This window comes from Rhodofomes roseus (assembly GCF_022264815.1).
Source record: "Rhodofomes roseus strain CIRM-BRFM 1785 chromosome Unknown C8Q71scaffold_12, whole genome shotgun sequence".
NCBI classification, from domain to species: Eukaryota; Fungi; Basidiomycota; class Agaricomycetes; order Polyporales; family Fomitopsidaceae; genus Rhodofomes; species Rhodofomes roseus.
Genome location: NW_025952968.1, coordinates 623,011 through 641,305, shown reverse-complemented (window position 1 = coordinate 641,305; position 18,295 = coordinate 623,011). Strand labels below are relative to the sequence as shown.

At 55.7% G+C, this 18,295-nt stretch overlaps 9 protein-coding genes across 9 annotated transcripts; 6 read left to right on the top strand and 3 right to left on the bottom strand.

Annotated features, from left to right (window-relative positions):
- Window positions 1-98: 98 nt before the first annotated feature.
- Window positions 99-890, top strand: C8Q71DRAFT_709481 (peptidyl-tRNA hydrolase; the record flags this gene model as incomplete). Its single annotated transcript, XM_047920685.1, has 7 exons — window positions 99-179; window positions 226-278; window positions 386-434; window positions 495-520; window positions 573-674; window positions 730-782; window positions 841-890. Coding segments are annotated over 7 exons (414 nt in total), but the record flags the coding sequence as incomplete, so codon positions are not given.
- Window positions 891-1,379: 489 nt separating this feature from the next.
- C8Q71DRAFT_869934 (uncharacterized protein) lies at window positions 1,380-2,312 on the top strand (the record flags this gene model as incomplete). Its single annotated transcript, XM_047928320.1, has 4 exons — window positions 1,380-1,508; window positions 1,563-1,783; window positions 1,843-2,079; window positions 2,132-2,312. 4 exons carry the CDS (start codon window positions 1,380-1,382, stop codon window positions 2,184-2,186), a joined length of 642 nt encoding a protein of 213 aa, XP_047778148.1. The 3' UTR covers window positions 2,187-2,312.
- A 43-nt stretch (window positions 2,313-2,355) lies between these two features.
- On the bottom strand, window positions 2,356-5,493 carry C8Q71DRAFT_95324 (WD40 repeat-like protein). The gene is made up of 6 exons (XM_047929218.1): window positions 5,191-5,493; window positions 4,969-5,136; window positions 4,510-4,913; window positions 4,333-4,456; window positions 3,623-4,282; window positions 2,356-3,569 (listed from the first exon to the last, which is right to left on the bottom strand). The coding sequence occupies exons 1-6, from the start codon at window positions 5,443-5,445 to the stop codon at window positions 2,439-2,441; spliced, it is 2,742 nt and encodes a 913-aa protein (XP_047778147.1). The 5' UTR covers window positions 5,446-5,493; the 3' UTR covers window positions 2,356-2,438.
- A 212-nt stretch (window positions 5,494-5,705) lies between these two features.
- C8Q71DRAFT_858614 (Tim10/DDP family zinc finger-domain-containing protein) lies at window positions 5,706-6,122 on the top strand (the record flags this gene model as incomplete). Its single annotated transcript, XM_047927538.1, has 3 exons — window positions 5,706-5,779; window positions 5,829-5,867; window positions 5,939-6,122. The coding sequence occupies 3 exons, from the start codon at window positions 5,706-5,708 to the stop codon at window positions 6,120-6,122; spliced, it is 297 nt and encodes a 98-aa protein (XP_047778146.1).
- A 221-nt stretch (window positions 6,123-6,343) lies between these two features.
- C8Q71DRAFT_858613 (At2g23090 like protein) lies at window positions 6,344-6,730 on the bottom strand (the record flags this gene model as incomplete). Its single annotated transcript, XM_047927537.1, has 4 exons — window positions 6,344-6,413; window positions 6,470-6,492; window positions 6,549-6,671; window positions 6,722-6,730. 4 exons carry the CDS (start codon window positions 6,728-6,730, stop codon window positions 6,344-6,346), a joined length of 225 nt encoding a protein of 74 aa, XP_047778145.1.
- A 409-nt stretch (window positions 6,731-7,139) lies between these two features.
- C8Q71DRAFT_709610 (pyridoxal phosphate-dependent transferase) lies at window positions 7,140-8,779 on the top strand (the record flags this gene model as incomplete). Its single annotated transcript, XM_047920695.1, has 9 exons — window positions 7,140-7,220; window positions 7,280-7,322; window positions 7,375-7,389; window positions 7,442-7,667; window positions 7,725-7,789; window positions 7,839-7,899; window positions 7,948-8,165; window positions 8,218-8,453; window positions 8,504-8,779. 9 exons carry the CDS (start codon window positions 7,140-7,142, stop codon window positions 8,777-8,779), a joined length of 1,221 nt encoding a protein of 406 aa, XP_047778144.1.
- Window positions 8,780-8,911: 132 nt separating this feature from the next.
- Window positions 8,912-14,328, bottom strand: C8Q71DRAFT_94921 (Urb2/Npa2 family-domain-containing protein). The gene is made up of 15 exons (XM_047929217.1): window positions 14,022-14,328; window positions 13,523-13,958; window positions 12,918-13,467; window positions 12,749-12,855; window positions 11,959-12,699; window positions 11,688-11,902; window positions 11,475-11,638; window positions 11,092-11,420; window positions 10,931-11,040; window positions 10,702-10,878; window positions 10,455-10,648; window positions 10,197-10,400; window positions 9,970-10,146; window positions 9,783-9,913; window positions 8,912-9,729 (listed from the first exon to the last, which is right to left on the bottom strand). The coding sequence occupies exons 1-15, from the start codon at window positions 14,222-14,224 to the stop codon at window positions 9,073-9,075; spliced, it is 4,395 nt and encodes a 1,464-aa protein (XP_047778143.1). The 5' UTR covers window positions 14,225-14,328; the 3' UTR covers window positions 8,912-9,072.
- A 313-nt stretch (window positions 14,329-14,641) lies between these two features.
- C8Q71DRAFT_763352 (uncharacterized protein) lies at window positions 14,642-15,952 on the top strand. The gene is made up of 5 exons (XM_047923992.1): window positions 14,642-14,807; window positions 14,857-14,951; window positions 15,021-15,141; window positions 15,199-15,468; window positions 15,530-15,952. The coding sequence occupies exons 3-5, from the start codon at window positions 15,025-15,027 to the stop codon at window positions 15,569-15,571; spliced, it is 429 nt and encodes a 142-aa protein (XP_047778142.1). The 5' UTR covers window positions 14,642-14,807; window positions 14,857-14,951; window positions 15,021-15,024; the 3' UTR covers window positions 15,572-15,952.
- Window positions 15,953-16,406: 454 nt separating this feature from the next.
- On the top strand, window positions 16,407-18,276 carry C8Q71DRAFT_94632 (RWD-domain-containing protein). Its single transcript, XM_047929216.1, has 6 exons — window positions 16,407-16,618; window positions 16,680-17,119; window positions 17,172-17,521; window positions 17,577-17,721; window positions 17,782-18,022; window positions 18,081-18,276. The coding sequence occupies exons 1-6, from the start codon at window positions 16,532-16,534 to the stop codon at window positions 18,252-18,254; spliced, it is 1,437 nt and encodes a 478-aa protein (XP_047778141.1). The 5' UTR covers window positions 16,407-16,531; the 3' UTR covers window positions 18,255-18,276.
- The last annotated feature ends 19 nt before the right edge of the window (window positions 18,277-18,295 follow it).

The window sequence follows — 18,295 nt, the reverse complement described above, 5'->3', positions numbered from 1 at the left end:
CATCTCTAGGTGTGGGGTATGCCTTAGGTGTGCAGAGCGCGTCAAAATCTAGCGCAGCCTCTCCACCGCCAGTGGACAAGCCACCAACGCCGGCTGAAGAGGACAGCGACGAGGAAGGAGAGGTTGCGGATGGTGATCTGTCTGCCGTAAAGCCAGGGTTCGTGGAGCCATGCAAGCTGGTCTGTTCTGATCGCGCATATCCTAGTCGCTACTAACCTCACTCAGGTCTTGGTCGTACGCACCGACCTGGGTATGACACCAGGCAAAATAGCTGCTCAGTGCGTCGTTGTCTTTCTGTGTCGTTGTGCAGTTCTGTAGCTTCGATATGTAGATGCGGGTGAGTGCGACGAGCCCGAGTGCAGGCGGTCAATTCATCGTGAAGTAGACATGCAACGCTTGCCTGCTACAAGGCACTCCAGAAGACAAATCCTGGGGTGAGCGAATGTAACTTCTGACTTCGTCGCGGGTAATCCTGAACGGGTAACATTGAAAAGCTCTTGCGACACTGGGAACGCACAGGGTGACTGCAAATGTACACTGTTGCTTACGCTCCTGCTCACGTTGGGTTGTAGTCAAGCCAAGATCGCCCTGAAGGCGACCTCGGAAGAAGGTCTCCTTGAATTGGAAGCTGTAGCGAAGAGTCTGAACCTCTGTGCTCGTGCCATCCACGATGCGTAAGTGCATAGACGACTTTGGACCAATGTGGCTGCTCACATGCCTTCATGGCAGCGGGCGGACGCAAATAGCAGCGGGGTCGCGTACGGTGCTAGGTATCGGGCCTGGTCAGTAGACGTCACTCCGGGCTTTATGCGGACGGACGCTCACGTATATAATCCACAGGCCCCGTCGAGCTGGTCAACCGAGTGACGGGCAAACTACGCCTGCTATGATTCCAATGTCTGAGATGGAGCTGGCGCCATGCTGGTTGGGACTGGCAGTACTATATCCCTGTGGGGTGCTTCGGTGGCTGTACTTGTTGTCATTACGCGTTTCCCGACTGACAAAATGTGATTTTCGGTTGTCCCGCACCCCTGCCCTCTGCGGCTCTGCCTGCCGGGTTGCAGTAAGTACCTGTAGGCTGTTGCACTTGCGCGCACTGTCTGGAGAAGGCGGGAGAGTTCGCCGAGAGTTCGCCGAGGGATCTGGATGACATCATCGTGGGAAGGCCTGATGAGGGTCAGCGCCGCCCGGACGCGCTGACTGGCGACTCTAACATTTTGACTTAGGCTGAGGAGCTCTGTGGGGCTGGCGCGGTAGATGCATGCTCCGTTGTGATTGGATCTAGTGCGCGGTGTGTCCTAAAACCCCGTATTTTCTGCCCTACTCACCCACTTTTCTCCCCTCACGATATTTACGACCAACCATCCTCCATCGCCAAAATGACCAGCATCGCAGTTGCGAGAGCTTACCAACAGTCTTTTGAAACTCACCCCTATGGCACCCTCGCCATCACCAACGGCGCGCTCAACGCCCTCGGCGACATTGTCGCCCAGTTGACCGAGAAATATGTGCGTGTCTTGACTCGCACTCTCACTTGTCGTGTGCTCAATACGCGGTCGCAGAATGGACCTACGCGTCAACGAAGAGAATGGCAGTATGACATTCCGCGGACCCTTCGGTTTGCAGCCTTCGGTGTAGGCATGGGCCCTGTCATCGGCCGGTGGAACTTCATCCTCGAACGGTACTTGCCACTGCGTTCAGCAAAGCTGCCACCAGGCGGCGGGAAGGCCCCAGTCAGCTTGCGTGCACTCGGAAAGCGTGTAGGGGCGGATCAGCTCTTCATGTGCGTCCGCTCGTCCTCGCTGCTCTGATAGTTGCTGAACCCGTGCTCGTACCGTGCAGGGCCCCAATTGGTCTGGCCATGTTCATTGGTTCGATGGGTATCATGGAGGGCCGCGACGCGTCCCACATACGGCGCAAGTATGCTGATATGTTTGCGCCCGCGCTCATCACGAACTGGCAAGTCTGGCCGCTTGCCCAGTTCGTCAACTTCAGGTTCATGCCTCTGGCATACCGAGTGCCCTTCCAGTCGTCGTGTGGTGTATTCTGGACGCTCTACCTGTCCATCCTGAACTCAAGGCACGTATCCCGTCGTGTTTTCCTGCGTTTGACGACGCTGACACTTCTGCAGAGAGGACCAGGCGCAGGACCGTGCGGATGCCATGCGGAGATCGCTGGAAAAATAGACCTCTCATTCTAGACTTTACATCTCGCATATGAGGACACTTCCATCTTTCAGGGCATAATAGGGGATGTGTGTCTCTTGGGATCATGCCTCCGCGTACCACTGTATCACTAGCACATACTAGTATCCATTAGCATACACTACTTTTGATGAGCCCGTCATTCGTTAATGTACATAGATGGATTGACTGCGACTCTATAGACGTTGCGTGACTACACCAGACCAGAGAGACGGAGATAATGCGTGCAGCAGATTACGTTTTGCCATACTTCGGCTTGAAGAACGCTGGAGGCAACCCATTCAGGACGTCTACCAACGGCCGTTCGACGACCAGAAGCTCCTTCGGCCCGATGAAGTCGACGAGCAATAACGGCCGGTACTTCGTCACCACGGTGAAGTTCTTCTGCCGGTTTTCCATCCCACCCTCTTCGACAACCGGCGCGGCAGGGTTGACATGAGGCGGGGCGCGCTCGCCGCGCTTCTGTCCGTTTGCATCTCGCCGCCGTTTCTTGTCGAAACCGCCCCAGCCAGGGGCCGCGTCCAGCTTGATGCGGCAGAGCCAGGTCGTGCCCCAGAAGAGCGCATTGCGCGGCGGCAGATTCTTTCCCCCCGCCGCATTGTCCGCCTCCTCGCCGAGAGGAGACACAGTCGCGCCTGGGTCGAACGTCACGCCCACGATCGGGTCGTGCATCCGCGTGAATCTCGCGGGAAGCCTCCTGACGACCTGCCGCGCCCACTCCGGGAACGAGCGCGTCTCGACGTCGTACACCTCGAGCGTGTTGTTCGCGAGCCCGATGACGAGCGTGCTCGGGCTCGCGGTGTCGAACGCGAGCGCGTGGATGGCGGAGGCGAAGGAGGGGAGGGTGGTGTGGTAGGTTGCGGAGTCGAGGTTGAAGACAAAGGTGCGCCCGTCTGTGTCGGTTGTCACGAGCCATTGGCCGTCGGGGCTGGTGGCTATGCGAGTTATCGTGGGGATTGTTTTCTTCTGCGGGATGTCGTTCTCAATGTCCGACGGTTCGCCCTCAGATACATTTTCGTCCTCGGGGGCCTCTGCTGGTTCCTCAGGGACTGGGATGGCCTCCTCCGCTAACTCTGAGTGCTGCTGCATTCTCCCCTTGCCCTTGATGACGCGTCCGCCGATGGTCGTCCCCGCAGCGCGATGCTGGTCAAACTTGCGCATGACCACGGGCGACCGTGACCCGCCACCGCGGCCAAGATCAAAGACAACGACGTAGGAAGACATAGCGGTGGCGACCACGAGCTTCGATGAGTCAGGCGAGAAAGCGAGGGAGGAGGCACCTGCTGAAGCTGCCTTGTCGGGTAGCTGGCTATGTAGGATGGCGGAGAAATCCCGTATTCGCCGAGGGGTAATATCGCCATTCGGCTAGTGGTCGGGATCAGTACATGTTGTGTGTTGACGAATGAACACAAGCTTACCTCCTCCTTCAGCTCGAATAGTTTTGTCTCGTACCAGTCCGATACCGCTACCCAGCGCCCATCGTCCGAAATCGCGCTTGCAACGAGATTCGTATGGACGTTGAGCTCCATATCGAGAACACGCTCATACCCGCCCTCCGGCTGCGCCTCGTCCATATTCTCGATACCAAATGGGCTATGCTTCTCGAGAATCCGCCACACAGTCACCGATGTGTCTCGCATGCACAACAACAACCGCGCCTGCCGCGCAAGGTGCAGTGCAGACACGTTGAACGGCCCCGAGCTATACCCCAGCCTGCGGTTGTACGAGTCCTCGAACGTCGCCTCCGTACTCGTAGCGAGCGGGTTGATGATGTTCGTGACGGTCGCGGCAGCAGATGCGGCGGGCGTGACATTCACGGACATGTCCAGGCCGCCGGACGCGAGGATCGGCGCGATGTCGATGGGGAACTGCCGGCGGTAGGCGGGAGGGAGGGGCGTGTGCGGCGGCCAGATGGCAAGTGCGCGGACGTCGTGTGAGTGCATGCGTCGGGAGGAGGACATGATCCAGCGCGAGGAGCCGCGTTTGAGAACGGACGTGCTGTTTGGGTTCGTGGTTTTGACGTGGGTGAACTGGTTGATCTTCTGGTCGACACCCGAGGTGTACACTGCTGTCCCATCCTGTGATACAGTCGGCTACGGAACGAAGACGAGAGAGTAGGGTGACATACTGAGCTGATTGTCATGCAGAGGATATCTGCTGCATGTCCGGGGAAACTGTCCATCTGTGTACATGTCACTGGGTCCCAGAACTTGACTATGCCCATTGAATCTCCAGACACTACTGTGCCGTCCCTGGAAAAGATTAGTCTACAAGGCGAAGAAATAGAAAACGACGCTCCACTTACCCTAGCGCTCCCACAGCCCATACTAGTGTCCGCTCTCCCTTCACCTTCTCCGTAACCATCCGATCCAGCACACGGCCAGTGTTCACATCCCACTTGCGCAAACATGAGTCCGAGCATCCCGCTACGAGCCAGGAGTCCGACCAGTCGTCCTCGTCGTCATCGTCATCACTGTCTTCTGATGCTGCCTTCTCCTGAACCTTACTTGTGTCGCGCGGAACTGGCGGACCCCACGCGATGCTGAGGATGCGACTCCTGATCCTGTCGAAGCGGCGTAGATGCGTGAGGGAGTCATACGTTACAGAGATCAGGCGGATAGAGCCGTCTTCGCAGCCGAGGGCGAGCTGAGTGCCTGCGGGGTTCGGGGTCACTGCCCAGATGGAACCTCCTTGCGAGCTCAGTGTTCTCTACGAAATGTGAAAATTCAGCAAGTGATGGTACAGTGAGATAAATCTGACGCACCCTGATGCATGCCCGTTCAAGATCCCACTCTACCAATTCGCTGCTCCCTCCTGTGCTGAAGAGTCGTAGGTTCTCGAGAGTAGGAGCCTCGTTGTCACCTACTTGGTCGGGATTTTTGATTGTGAATGCAAGACAGTCAACTTTGGATGGGTTGGGCCCAGGGATGGTCTTATAACACGGCTCAGAACCGATCTTCGAGCTTATATACCAGAAGTAACACACCTTCCGTACTACCCAAGCCTGCGGCGCCTCCACTTTCTGTTCCGAGCCTGTCCACTCGTATATCTCGATGTTGCCATTCCCCCTTCCTACAGCCAATATCCCGGGCTTTGATGCCTTGCGCCTAGAGCTTGCAGCGCTTTTCTTCCCTTTAACCGAGGGGAGCGGAAGAGGAGGGAAGGCGAGAGCAGTGATCGCAGAGGGAGAAAAGTCGACGAAGCGACATCGGTGCACGGCTAACGAGGTGCCCTGATGCATGGTGAGGCCTCTTTGTTGAGGGGAGAGGGACGGTCGATCGCGTCTGGCTTGTAGGATGAATTTCGCGAGACGCGAAGGTCACGAGCAGCGTTTTTCTCCCTTCCACATTTGGCAGGAGGATCGTACGCGCCGGAGACGCGCAGGCGTGTCATACCGTTCCTTCCTCAGTGCTACCGCGCGTGAGTTGCTCGCACCACTGCTCTCTGCAGCCCTACAGACCCGAGTGCTTCCAATCCCCTCAAACTCGAGGAAATCCAAAAATGTCGTTCCTCGGTCGGTCAGGTCCGCCTTCAGGCTCCGTCAACCCAGAGAGGGTAGAAATGGCAATGCAGGAGTGCGTCCAGCTGTCTGCGCGTCGGACCATATCCCTGACACCTATACAGGCTTGATATGATTACAGACGTCTTCAACCGTCTCGTCTCGTCAGTACTCGGCTAGCTGCCACTTCGTTCCGATGACGGAACGCTGAACGGCGCCTTCCCTTTCCTTGCAGGTCTTGCCACAACAAGTGCGTCAGCGCAAGATACGCAGAAGGCGATCTCAGCAAGGGCGAGAGCGTCTGCATCGACCGCTGCGTTTCCAAGTTCTTCGAGGTCAACAAAAAGGTCGGGGAGAAGCTGCAGAGCATGGGCGCTGGCCAGAGCGGCGGCAGTCAGAGCGCATTCGGTTCGCTATGATGGGAGGGACTGTCCGGGAGATGCGGTGGTGACACGAGCTGGGTGCAGATGGCATCGCATTCATGACTTAGCTATATATTCTACCTAATGCACCAGGGGACCCTTGCAGACTAGATGACAAAAATCTATGCATCTCAAATATCACAACACAGGTGAAATGGGCTAAGGCCACATCTAAACAGGCTCCAGGAAGGGTGAATGTCGTGCAGGGAGGGACGAGATCACTGCCCAAAGGTTGGGAAGCACTCGGCCAGTGTCTTTGTGTGTTTGCTCTTCGCGTGCTCTTCGAGCCTGTGATCCGTGTCGCCACGTTAGCCACGGCCGCTAGACGTTATGACTGCACTCACGCTGGTGCACGAGTGGTAAGCATCTACAATGTCCCGGTCAGCCGCGTACGGATTGTTCAGGAGCAGAGACGAGACGTACGAATGCCTGTTTGCACGTCTGGCAGACAATGCTCATAGACGCCTGGTTGGTCTTGAGCTGGCTTTTTGCAGGGCCCCCTGCCTTAGCAGCGTTCCGCTCGCGCTTCTGAGCCGCCTTTGCACCCTACACAGGACGTGAACGTGTATCGAGGATCGGAGAAAGTGGGTACCGACGTTTCCCATGGCTCGAGAATAGAGAGAGAAAGAGATCCAACAAATCTAGAGACAGTCGAGAGCGAGAGAAGATGAGAGCGAGAGGGCAGTGGCGACCGCCCGTAGCAGGCGAGGTCCTCTGCGGAGAAGCGATCGAGAAAAGATACGGACGTGCCGGAGCGCCCGCATTGTGGCTGGACGACTCTCTGGGACTCGGATGGGACGAATGGCGTGCGTGTGTGCCGGCGGCCCGCAAAACTTTACGCAGGAACAACTAGGAACAATCTCGATGGTAAGTGAATACATAAGTCCCCAGTCATCCATAGCCACGGTTTCAGGCCGCATGAGTCATCTCAGACTTTGTTCTCTCCTCCGCACCTGTGCACGACCGCCGACCAGTCCCTCTCGAGCAGCTCGCCCGCATATCCGCAAGTTCGCCATGGCTGCTAACGGAACAACTTCGCCGGCGAAGGCGATCGAGGAGGCGAAGATAGATATCCTTTCGCAGGCGCAGGAGGATGTGAGTCTCGCTCTCGTGTTTTCATGATTGTATCTTAATCGCACCCGTAACCATGTCAGGACAACGTGAAATGGAGGCGGCAGGTCTCGCGGAGCTTCATCTGTGATTATTCTCCCGATTCATTTACCTGAAACAACGCTGAGACGCTTCAAAGCCGACACTATCACAGGTTTGAGGCCTTGCCGTAACGAGCTCCAACGCTCTGACCAGACCTCATGCAGCGCCGACTCCAGAGATGTACGTCTACGCCGTCCGGGCATCTCTGGGAGATGATGTCTACGACGAGCCATGCACCAAGCTTCTTGAGGCGCATATGGCCAAGTTGACTGGCAAGGAGGCTGCCCTGTTCGTGCCCACCGGGACGATGTCAAACCAGCTCGCTCTCCGGACACACTTGAAGCAGCCGCCATACTCGGTGCTCTGTGACCACCGCGCACATATTGCAAGGTGCAAAGATACCTTTCCTCCGCGATTTGGATATCAGTCTGACAGATAGCCACTGAGATATGAAGCTGGCGGTACCGCTTTCCATTCCGGTGCCCAGCTCGACTACGTGATTCCTTCCAACGGTAAGAGGCTCATCATGATTGCGGCGGTCCATATCTCATGCAGTCGCAGGGCACCACGTAACCCTCGATGATATCAAGGAACATGTGGTCCTTGGCAGCGATATCCACAGGTGTGTAGAAGGCAGTGTCTATTTCAGCATGTCCTGATCCGCGCACAGCTGCCCCACAGCTATCATAGAGCTCGAGAATACGCTCAACGGCACGATACTCCCGCAACAAGACATCATCGAGATTTCCGAGTTCGCTCATGCCAACGACATCAAAATGCACCTCGACGGGGCACGGATCTGGCATGTCGCGGCTGAGACCGGGACACCGCTCTCAGAGCTGTGCGCTCCTTTCGACTCCGTGAGCCTGTGCTTCAGCAAGGGTCTCGGTATGTCAGCCTATGTTCTCCGTATGTGCAATGTGAGCTGACGGGTTGTCAGGGGCACCTATCGGCTCATGCCTGGTTGGCACGAAGGAGTTCATCACCCGCGCGAGGTGGTTCCGCAAGCTCTTCGGTGGAGGCATGAGGCAGACCGGCTTCATGTCAGCTTCTGCCGCCTACGCTCTCACGCACCACTTCCCCCTCCTGCCCCGTGTGCATACGCTCACCCGTAAGCTTGAGAAGGGTCTGGAGGATATGGGCGTGAGGATCACTAGCCGTGCGGAGACTTGCATGGTCCGTATCCTCTTCCATCAGTTACGTGCGCATTCTGATTGCGCGTGTAGGTCTTCTTCGACCCCTCTCCTATCGGTGTCTCGTACGCCGAGCTCGTCGACCGCGCAAGCAAGCTCCCCGAGCCGATCAAGCTCGGGGGATCGCGTCTGGTCGTTCACATCCAAACAGCCGAGGATACCGTTGAAGACTTCCTCGCTCTCATGCGCCAGCTTGCGCAGGAAAAGAAGGACGCCGGCTTCGTCTACTCAGAGGAGCAGCACAAAGCCAAGGGCGTCGGCAAGGACAGCATTTACGTGAAGGTCAAGCCGTCGGACGTTAAAAAGTAGTTTGTCGTAGACGTGCAGGTCAGATTCGTGTGTGGTATGTGACGTAGATATTTGTGGTTCCTTGTGTGTAGGATCGGTAATGCGTCGTAGAATGTCTAGACGTGTACGAGGGGTAGTTTATCGCTATGTATAGAATATATCGGAGACGTTGCGACCATCTCTGCTCGCACACTCGCATACATCTCGCACCGATGCGTTCAGACATGCCGTGAGACGACTGCAGAGCCTTCGTCGATATTCCTAGTGTGTAAATTACTTTTCGACATTGGACATGCGCCCGACGATCCTGAGCACTACCCCCTCCCAACATATCTCTGCTTCTCATACTCCTTCCACAGTGCCTTCATAGTGACCTTGCCGCTTGCATCCAAGGCGGATACCATCATTGCATCCCGGTTGTAATCACCTAGCATGTCGCACAGCGCAAACAGGCCCGGTTGCAGCTCCTTCCGCACCTGAGTCGAGATAACGCAGAGCGGATCGTTCACAGCCTCGATGTATGCGGTCAGCACGTACGCAGCGTGTTTGGAGAACGGGCGGACGAGCGACTCGGGTTTCTGCGATTCCGCGTTCTGGCCGTGAGTCCGCACGGTGGTCTTCGTCGTGAGAGTGGTTATGAGCCTCGCGAGTGCTTTGGCTTCCTCGGCGGAAAGCGGTTTCTCCGTGCTGATCCACGCGGGGAGCGTGTTCATGACGAGCCGCGTCTGCTTTGCGCCCAGTTGCGGGCGCAACCCTCGCAGCGCGCTGATCAGGCGGCGGAGGATCATGCCCAAGTGGGGTAGGGTATTCAGGATGAGGTCACGGCGTAGACGGACGAGCGCGCTGACGATGCTGACGGCTTCCTGGAAAATCGTTGGATCCGTGGTTTGGTCGTGTTCGGATGAGTTGGCGAGGAGTTGTCCTAGAATTGACCAAACATTGGACATGTCGGACGATCTCACAGACGCGGGCTGGTGTACCAATATTCAGGCTATGATGGAGCAGAGAAGGATGGTTCACATACCCGCTCACTACAATAGCCACTCAGTAGGCCAAGCACTTCACGCCGGATCTCGGGAACTGAGAGGTAGTTAGGCCGGTCCGCACACAGCAGCAGGGTCTTCGAGATAGCCTGTTGTGTTATCTTCGAAGTCCCTGGATAGCGTCATAGGTGAGCCATCGTACATTCGCGTGTGCGTATGTTGGCTCACCTTCTGGCGCATTCAATCCCACAATCTTCAGAAGGCGGACCATGGGAGCAATATCGCTTGCGCTGAACGAAGTTGGCTTTGCTGACGCCTCAACGATGTAGCCAACGAGAGCAGAGTAATCTTCGATAGGCATCGACTTGCTGATCCCCGAGAAACTTGCATCCAGATCTTGAACGCCTAGAGACTTGTCAGTCTATACCCCTCGCACGATAGTAGAGATCACCCACTAGCTGAGTCGCAGCATCGAGAGCATACTAGGTAGTCAGCGACTAGATAACCGATATATGCGTGTCGATTCTCCGTCGCGGACGAGTAGAGTTCCTCTTTCAGTACATCGAGAAGTGAGAGGTATGTCGCTGTGCTTCGGCTTTGTTGCCGATCAGCGACCAGTTGTCCCAGTAGGATGCTCCCAAATCGAGGTAGTGAGCTCACTATACGTCCATTGTCAGAAGGTCAGGAGCTCGGACAACCAATACGATACGCACTGTCTGCTGTTAGCCATCTTCCCAACCACAAGGCATGCGACCACATGCGTAAGGCATCGAGGCGACTATTCCTAAAGTTCGCGTGCGGTTCGGACTGTTCGCCCCGAGGAAACATCCGCAGTAGTTCCGTCGAGCATACAGCTACCAAGCGTTCGTACAACTCGCGTAGTGACTTCTGCAACTGCTGTGATAGCCTGTTTTATGGTCGTGAGTCTTTTCGGGCTTCCTTCACTCATGAGACACATACTGGGAAAGTTCGTGATTCGAAGCGACGACAGAGATCAAGCGTAGCAGTGTTCCGTTCGTTATGAGGCTTGACGGACGAGTTCTTTGTTCCACGGGAACGTCCAGAATTCCGCTGATGTTTTGGACGGCTGCTAAAGCAAGCGTATCTTCTCCATTTCGGGAGTTTCGCACAAATGCCCTGCAGAGATAAGTATGAGCTACTGACGTCTCACATATGCAGTGGTACTTACACGAGGCAGGCGCCAATGAGGTCCAATGTCACAGAGACCAAGTCGTGTTGTTCGTCTACAGGCGGAAGTGCATCCGATTTCAGTAGATAGCCAAAATAACCGTCGACAGCCTGAGAGTGCATTAGGAGTTTCTCCCATCGCCGATGGACATGACCACGTACGAGTTGATCGACACTTCCCGTATGGGAAACCGCTCGCCTGATGAATTCCCTGGCTTTGAGGAGTGCTCGGGCGTCGACGCTCGAGTCAGTAATAGCACCGGCGCCAATGAGGATGTCGGCGACAAGAGCACGGTGGAGGAAGTCCGAACGCAGCGCGCGCGACAAGTACTCCTCGGGCATGTACAAGAGAATCTCGAAGCCCGCGATGCTCGCAGAAATGTCCGCCCGGAGTTTGCGTGGCACACTGCGTCTTTTGCCAGACAGAAAATCGTGTACATTGATACTTGCCAGAGCTACCGTGCAGTCCTGCAACTGCGATAGGAAAGCATCTTCGTACGGACGGTGAGATGAAATATATAGTGATGATCAGTGTCCACACGTACCTCTGAAGCGACGTAACTCCCAAACGTCGGCGTTGTGGAATGTCACGGCGAGCACCGTAGACGGAGTTAGTTGCTGGTTGCTTGTCGAGCTGGAGGAGCTGGTTCGACTGATTGTCAGGATGACCTTGGCAAGTTTAATCATTTGTTCCGCTGATGCTCGCGAACTGGGTCAGAAGTTAGAGAGAACTCCCCGATCCTCGCAGGTCCACGTACTCGAACAATGGCAGCCATCTGATCAGTGTGAGGTGCAGAATGGCTACGACGGCCTGACTGGCGTCGTTGCCCAACTCATGGCTCTTGCCTGACCATCGGAGTTCGGCAACACCATCATGATTTTGAAGACCCTCCAGGCATCGCAGTACTGCGTCGATGATGTCTTGAGCAGCATGGTCATCACTGATCGCGGCGTCGTTCAGCAGCGTGCGGACCTGCAAAATCCGTTCAAATTTACTGTATTGAACGATAAAGTAAATATATTTCTCACAATCGTAAGACGGAACTCTGGTAGCACATCATCTCTGTCGAGGAGGCCACGTAGTTGCGATACGACCTCTTCATCTAGCTGTACACTAGGCCACCCATGACTCTTGCGGTCGTGATACACAAGCAGCGCGCCCGCCGCGACGATCTGCCAAGCCCAAGTCCCTCGTCGATTGTCAGCCTCCAGGGCTTTCTGAGCCCCCTTCGACGCGCGAGGGATTACTGATGTGCAGGCTGCACCTATCATGCCATGGATTTCCTGCCGCGAGTCCTCGAGCGCCGTTCGCATCGCCAGAGAGCTGAGCACCACCACGACTATCCGGCATACGAGGGCGAACTCTACAGCACACCACTCCGGGTCGATTCGTACGTTGTCGCTTGTGCTCTTTTTGCGTTTCTTCCTCGATCCATCGCCGTCGTCCGCAGCAACTCGTTTGTCTTGTTCCCGGAACCGCTGGAAGGCGCCTGTGAACTTCTCAACGATGATACGGGTGACATCTACGATCTGGCTAGGCGTGAGGAAGCCATGCACCGCCTGACCGAGTCGGTCGATCGACTCGAACGAGAAGAGCGGACTCCCTAACACCCTCGCGTACGCCTCCCGCGGTTGGACTTCGCATGTTTGCCAGTGACGAAGAGAGACAGCGTCGAGCCACGAATCGACGAGTGTATTGACTGTCCGGGTCTTGGTACGGAACTCGAACAGGAGACGCAGATATGCGGAGGATGATGAATTCGAGGAAGTCTTGGGAGGGCGCATTAGGAAATGGCAAACCATGATAAAGCATACTCACCCGAGCGAGGGCGGGCCAGAGCACAGGCAATTCTGGAGCCATGAGGTCATAATCAATGCGCGTCAGTATAGCGAGCACGTCTTCAGCTTTGTCAAGGAAAGCGACATCTACGTATGGTGCGCCGAAGTGAGCAGAGAACGCGTGATAGGGTTGATATAGGACGGCGTACCTTCTTGGATATACGTAACAACTCTGACAGCCATAGCCCCACTGTTCCTGAGCACCTCAGTGCCATTCGCGTCGGAGGGGTTGTACAAACTCTCGCTGTCGACCGTTTCGAGTAATGCTACTCGTGTATCCCAGATCTGAGTACTATCCGGAGTCGGAGCGGCGTCGAGAATATTTTCGCAGAGCGCGTAGAATGCGAGACCTGCCGGCTGAACCTGCATGGACGCATGTCCGGCGGCGTTGCTTGAACCTTGGCTAAACAATGCGTTCCGATTTTTCTTCAAAGACTGCACGAAGGAGGTCAACAGCAGTGGCAAGGCATGTAGAACTGCCTTCGACGACAAATGTGAGCTTTGACTGATTGCATCCTTCAATGCAGCGTCGCATTTGTGATCCTCGACATTGCGCAGGACGTCGACGCTGAAGAGGGTCTCGATGCCTGCGAGGTAGACATCGGAAATGGGCGTGAGTCGCGCAGCATCGTGGGGAACTCCGTATTGAATACATTGAAGCCAATGGAGGAAATGGTGTTGCAGAAACGTCGTGTAGAGCTACAATGAGGGAATGTAAGTCAAAGCGTTGATTACATCTATGTCACTGTCGCACCTTCTTTTTGTTTGCTAAGTTACCGTATGCAGTCCTGTAAGATGAAATTACGAGAAGCGCAGCCTTTCCAACGTGTGCGGTTGCATTTGTCGGATCATCTTCACCTGCCCTGCGAGTCGTGAGATGCACCAGTAGCGCGCCGAAGCACTCGAGCAAGACGTCCGGACTGAACTTTGGCGTGGCTAAGGGCCATATTGTGACAAGGCATCGGCTGAAAAATTTGTCGAGAGTAACTCTGGCGTGTTCATCAAGAGGACCTGATAGAGAGAAGTATGCCGTAACAATGGGAGCAACTGGGATCCGGTTCAGCAGGGGCAAAAGCCATCGCTTCGCCGTACGGCTCGTGTTCGTGCGTTTGACATTGGTTTCGTCAGGCGGGCAGACGATATCAGATAGAAGTTGCCAGTAGCGCGAGTCTAAAATGGGGCTCGCATCCCTGCGTATCATCCCGTTTGCCTCGGTAAACCTAAACCGGAACTAGACAGAACTGCGGACGCACCCTGCTTTCGCCTTATCCTTCAAGAGACGCGTCAGAAGCCAGTCGACGATGACCTCGTCCTTGTTCGGGAAGTAAAAGCTAGTAGTTTCCCATGCTTCTCTTGCGAGCTCAATTTTGGACGACCCGTTCGCGAGAGGAGGGTCCAAGTGTGCCTTCAGTGTATGGACGAAATCCTGGGCCGAGCCAAGAGTAGAAGTGACCATCGCGGTACCTTGGAGGCAGTCCCGCAACCTTTCTCTCTGACCCAGTCCGACCCGTCAATCCGACTGTCGGAGATCTGCAGTACCTGGACCTGCGGGCCGGATTGCAGCCCAGTGCGAGCACAGTGCGCAGAGATATCGGCCTCGTGTGTGTCGCGCAGATTTTGTGTGCGAACTGGAGTAAGCACCCGACGAGTCGACGAGACCCTAAGATGGAATATCGGACAGCGAGAGAGAAACGGCCGGGGGACCGCAGCGGAAGACGGCGGCGAAGGGGAAGAAAGCGACACAGGCCTGAGGCCGAGCTAGGGCCGAGCTAGGAAAGGCAGGCAAGGGATTGCAGCCGTAGCCACGTGGGCCAAGGCCAAGGCACTCGATTGCTGCGTCAATGAATTGAGGATAGATGGCTAAACGCATATTCGAATTCGTCTTCCATCCCTTTAAGTTTCTCTGCGCATCAGTCCCCACCCAACGTTCCCTCCCCCCGGACCTGCCTGCGGCCCAAATCTATTCCAGCCCTTCATACATGTCCGCCTTCTGAATGTCTAGCCCAGGCGATCTGCAGCAGCGTCCCGGATTTCACAAAGCCAGTGGTCTTCCTCGTGCCCATGGTTCGGTGACCCATAGATTTATAGAGCTCGGACGGCCTCGAGGCCTCTGACAATCGCCCCGGTCCTACGAACACCCGCTGTGGAGGAGCGAGGGAAGCTTGTATATAACATCGCCCCTTGTGCGTACATCTTTCTTCGAGCCTCTTGGCCGCTCATGTCCTCGTCCTCGCAATGCCCGTCCTCTCTAGGAGCATGGTGGCGTACCTATGGCTTGTATGGTACGAAGCCCCCGCGAAGGCCGCACCAAGGCACTGGGCACTGGCGGTCACATACGAAGCTCATGATCATGCTTACGCAACTTTCTACGAGGCAAGTCACCCTTTGTGTGCCTGGCCACGGGCGTGGTGTGTTCAACGTATTCAGCAGGTTGCAAGCGATAGCACCGCGGCCAGGTATCAGCCTCGCGTCGTGCGCCGAGTGCATCTGACCAGCAGACACGGCACCATACCGTACGCCGGGAAATTGCTACTCGGCGAGATCACGGATCAGGTCCTCGCCTCGCTCGAGATGTACAGCGAAACCGCCGTAGAGCTCGTGAACACGCATAACAGGAAGCGCGGTGCCCATGAGTCTAATTGTCATGATTGGGCGATTATCATCGTACGAAGCCTAGAGGACGCCCTCTTGCTTCCTGTGGTACGGCTTCCCGGCACGTATCCGGCTTCGGCATCCATTGATGATTTTGGGTGCTATCCAGGGATCCTTGGCAAGGGTAGAGAAGAGTCCGAGATACGGCTGAGACGGGCCATGAAGGAACCGCTCACTGTAACCTTCTCGGACTCGGCGAACCGGAGCGCAGCAACACACTCAGACAAGACTTCTCAAGATCTGTCATTCCTCAGGCATCGTTGCTTCATTCATATGCTTAATTCGGGGCTTTTTGTCGTCTTTGGGCTCTTTGGGTACATTGTGGGCAGATCGGCTATGATGGGCATCGTGTAGTTTTATAGGCATCGTTGTTGACTCGGAACTCCGTCGCTTTCCTGCATCCTGTCACATTAAGACCTCATCGCTTACATAGGAGGTTGTCTGGCTATCATTGTAGTTCTCGTTGCTCTGTACTATATTCGCACTCGCAAAAAGCACAACGTAGACCGTATGAAATACATTCATGAAACTATCCGATGATTCTAACGGCCGGCGCCGTCGTAAGGGATGGTTTGGATGGGATTGCGTGTAACGTGTGATAATCCCGTTTATCATGCCTTGAAGGCTCTACCTTACGCCTGCACATAGTCCATGGTAAAAGTTGACTTTATGTTGTTGTTGCTGGATCATGATCATATATGCCATTGGTAAACTTCCGAGGCACTTCCCGCGCTTCTGGTTTGTATTGGGTGAGGGGCCGCAAAAATGTTGTCGCTATGTCAGACACCTGGCCATGGTGAGGCCTGGTCGTGCCAGCGGTCGAGTCGAGAGGCAAGCCACCGACGCGTTGACTCGCGTTGAGCGCGACCACGTGAAAGGAATCTGCAGATTCGGTGGAGATCCGGGATCGCGAAGGGCCGTAAGCGCCGGTTTCTTTTGATCGGGACCGTGAGTGACAGGATGTGGCGTTCCTCGCAGGCACTGACAAAGACCGCTTGCTCGATCCTCCTCTGCTCAGCGTGGACTTACACACGGACACCGGTCTTCTCCTTGTGCACGAGCACACTTCCTTGGGTATATCAGATCGTCTAGCCTCCGTCTAATAAGCGTTATGGCCGCTCAAACGACTACCGGAAGAAAGGACGTTGACCTCGCGGAGTGCGCCTTGTTGCAAGGAGAAGAGTGGGAGGTCCTCGAGGTATCATCGAGCTTTTCAAGCTTCAGTGGCAGTTATCTTATAATTCTGCCCTTCTTTGCAGTCCATCTACCCCGACTGTGTTTCGGGTGATCCATCCAGTGGGTTGGTAAAGCTGGAGATACCTATAGAGTTCTCGGGACCTAAGGCCGTCTACGTGCTGGACGATCGGATAGAGCCTCCCTACACGACTGCGGATTCAGAACGCATTGGAACTGGACCATCTTTCGTGCCTGAATCACCGTCTTTGTCCCTGGCGACCCTTCCGCCACTCCTGCTCGATGTCATGTTGCCGGCAACATATCCGTACAGCCCTCCCGTGATACAATCACTCCACGCTACACAATCGTGGCTCCCGGTATGCACCCAGCTCCGGCGCATCCTTCTCGAGAGGTGGCAAGATGGCGAGGGAGTACTTTACAACTGGATTGAACTGATACGGAGTGGCGAGTTTCTCGAGGAGCTCGACATGTGTTCCGAGGTGAACGGGAAGGAAGCCGTCAGGTATGCACGAATCCTTTCTTCGGTTAGGCAATGCTAACCGACGCTCACTTAGGATATCCCACCCAGCACCACACATGCTGATACCCCTACTCAAGGCGTGCGACCAGTCCGCTCAGCTGACAAGGTTCTCGCAGGCCTCCTATGAATGTCAAATCTGTCTCACCTCGATAAAGGGTGCGCGGTGTATCTTACTGTCCTGCCAACATGTGTTCTGTCGTGCATGCCTGGAGGACTTCTGGAGGCTCTGCATTACCGAGGGCGACGTCGGCCATGTAGGCTGTCCAGACCCACAGTGCGTGAAGGCCGGCCGCGAGGCGAACGAGGAGGAGGTGAGGAGAGTAGTGACAGAAGAAGAGGTGCGGCGTTGGAAATGGTTGCGGGAGAAGCGTGAGCTGGAGAAAGGTCTGTTGCTGTGCTTCCATCCGTCGGTGTGGGATGCTCATTATCCGTGATCCAGATCCGAGTATCATTCACTGCCCCATGTCCTTCTGCCAGAGGCCTGTGCCTAAGCCCGTGAATGTGGATGACGGCAGTGGATGGGAACGTTTGCGAGAATGTCTAGATTGCGGCTACTCGTTCTGCGCTTACTGCAAGCGGACATGGTGAGCCCACCACCCCTGTGGCACTGTCTCAAGTGGATGCTGACCCCTGCCGTGTTCCAGGCATGGTCCCCTCTCTGACTGCCCAATATCCATGACGGAGTCGTTCGTGCTCGAGTACCTGGCGCAGCCTGAGGGCTCATCCGAGCGCGAGGTGCTCGAGCGACGCTTCGGGAGAAACAACATTCGCAGGCTCGTAGCCAAGTACGAGGAGGAACAGGCGAACAAGCAGTGGCTGGAGGACTCGACAATGTCGTGCCCCAGCTGCCACGTCTACGTCGAGAAATCGTTGGGATGCAATCACGTAGGTCGAGTGGCTGCGCTTCTGAGCGGCTCATGGCTGATGTCATGGTGCTTTCCAGATGACCTGCGCGAAGTGCAAGACGCACTTCTGCTACCGGTGCGGGGAGAAGCTGCAGGCGAGCAACCCCTACGTGCACTTCAGCACGCCTGGGCAGCGGTGTTACTCGAAGCTGTTTGACTTCCAGAGCATCGACGACGAGTGGCAGCCCGTCGAGGGCTTTGAGCTGTTGTAGTGCGGCGTCGGCGGAATATATTTGTGTGCTGCGCCCGCGGC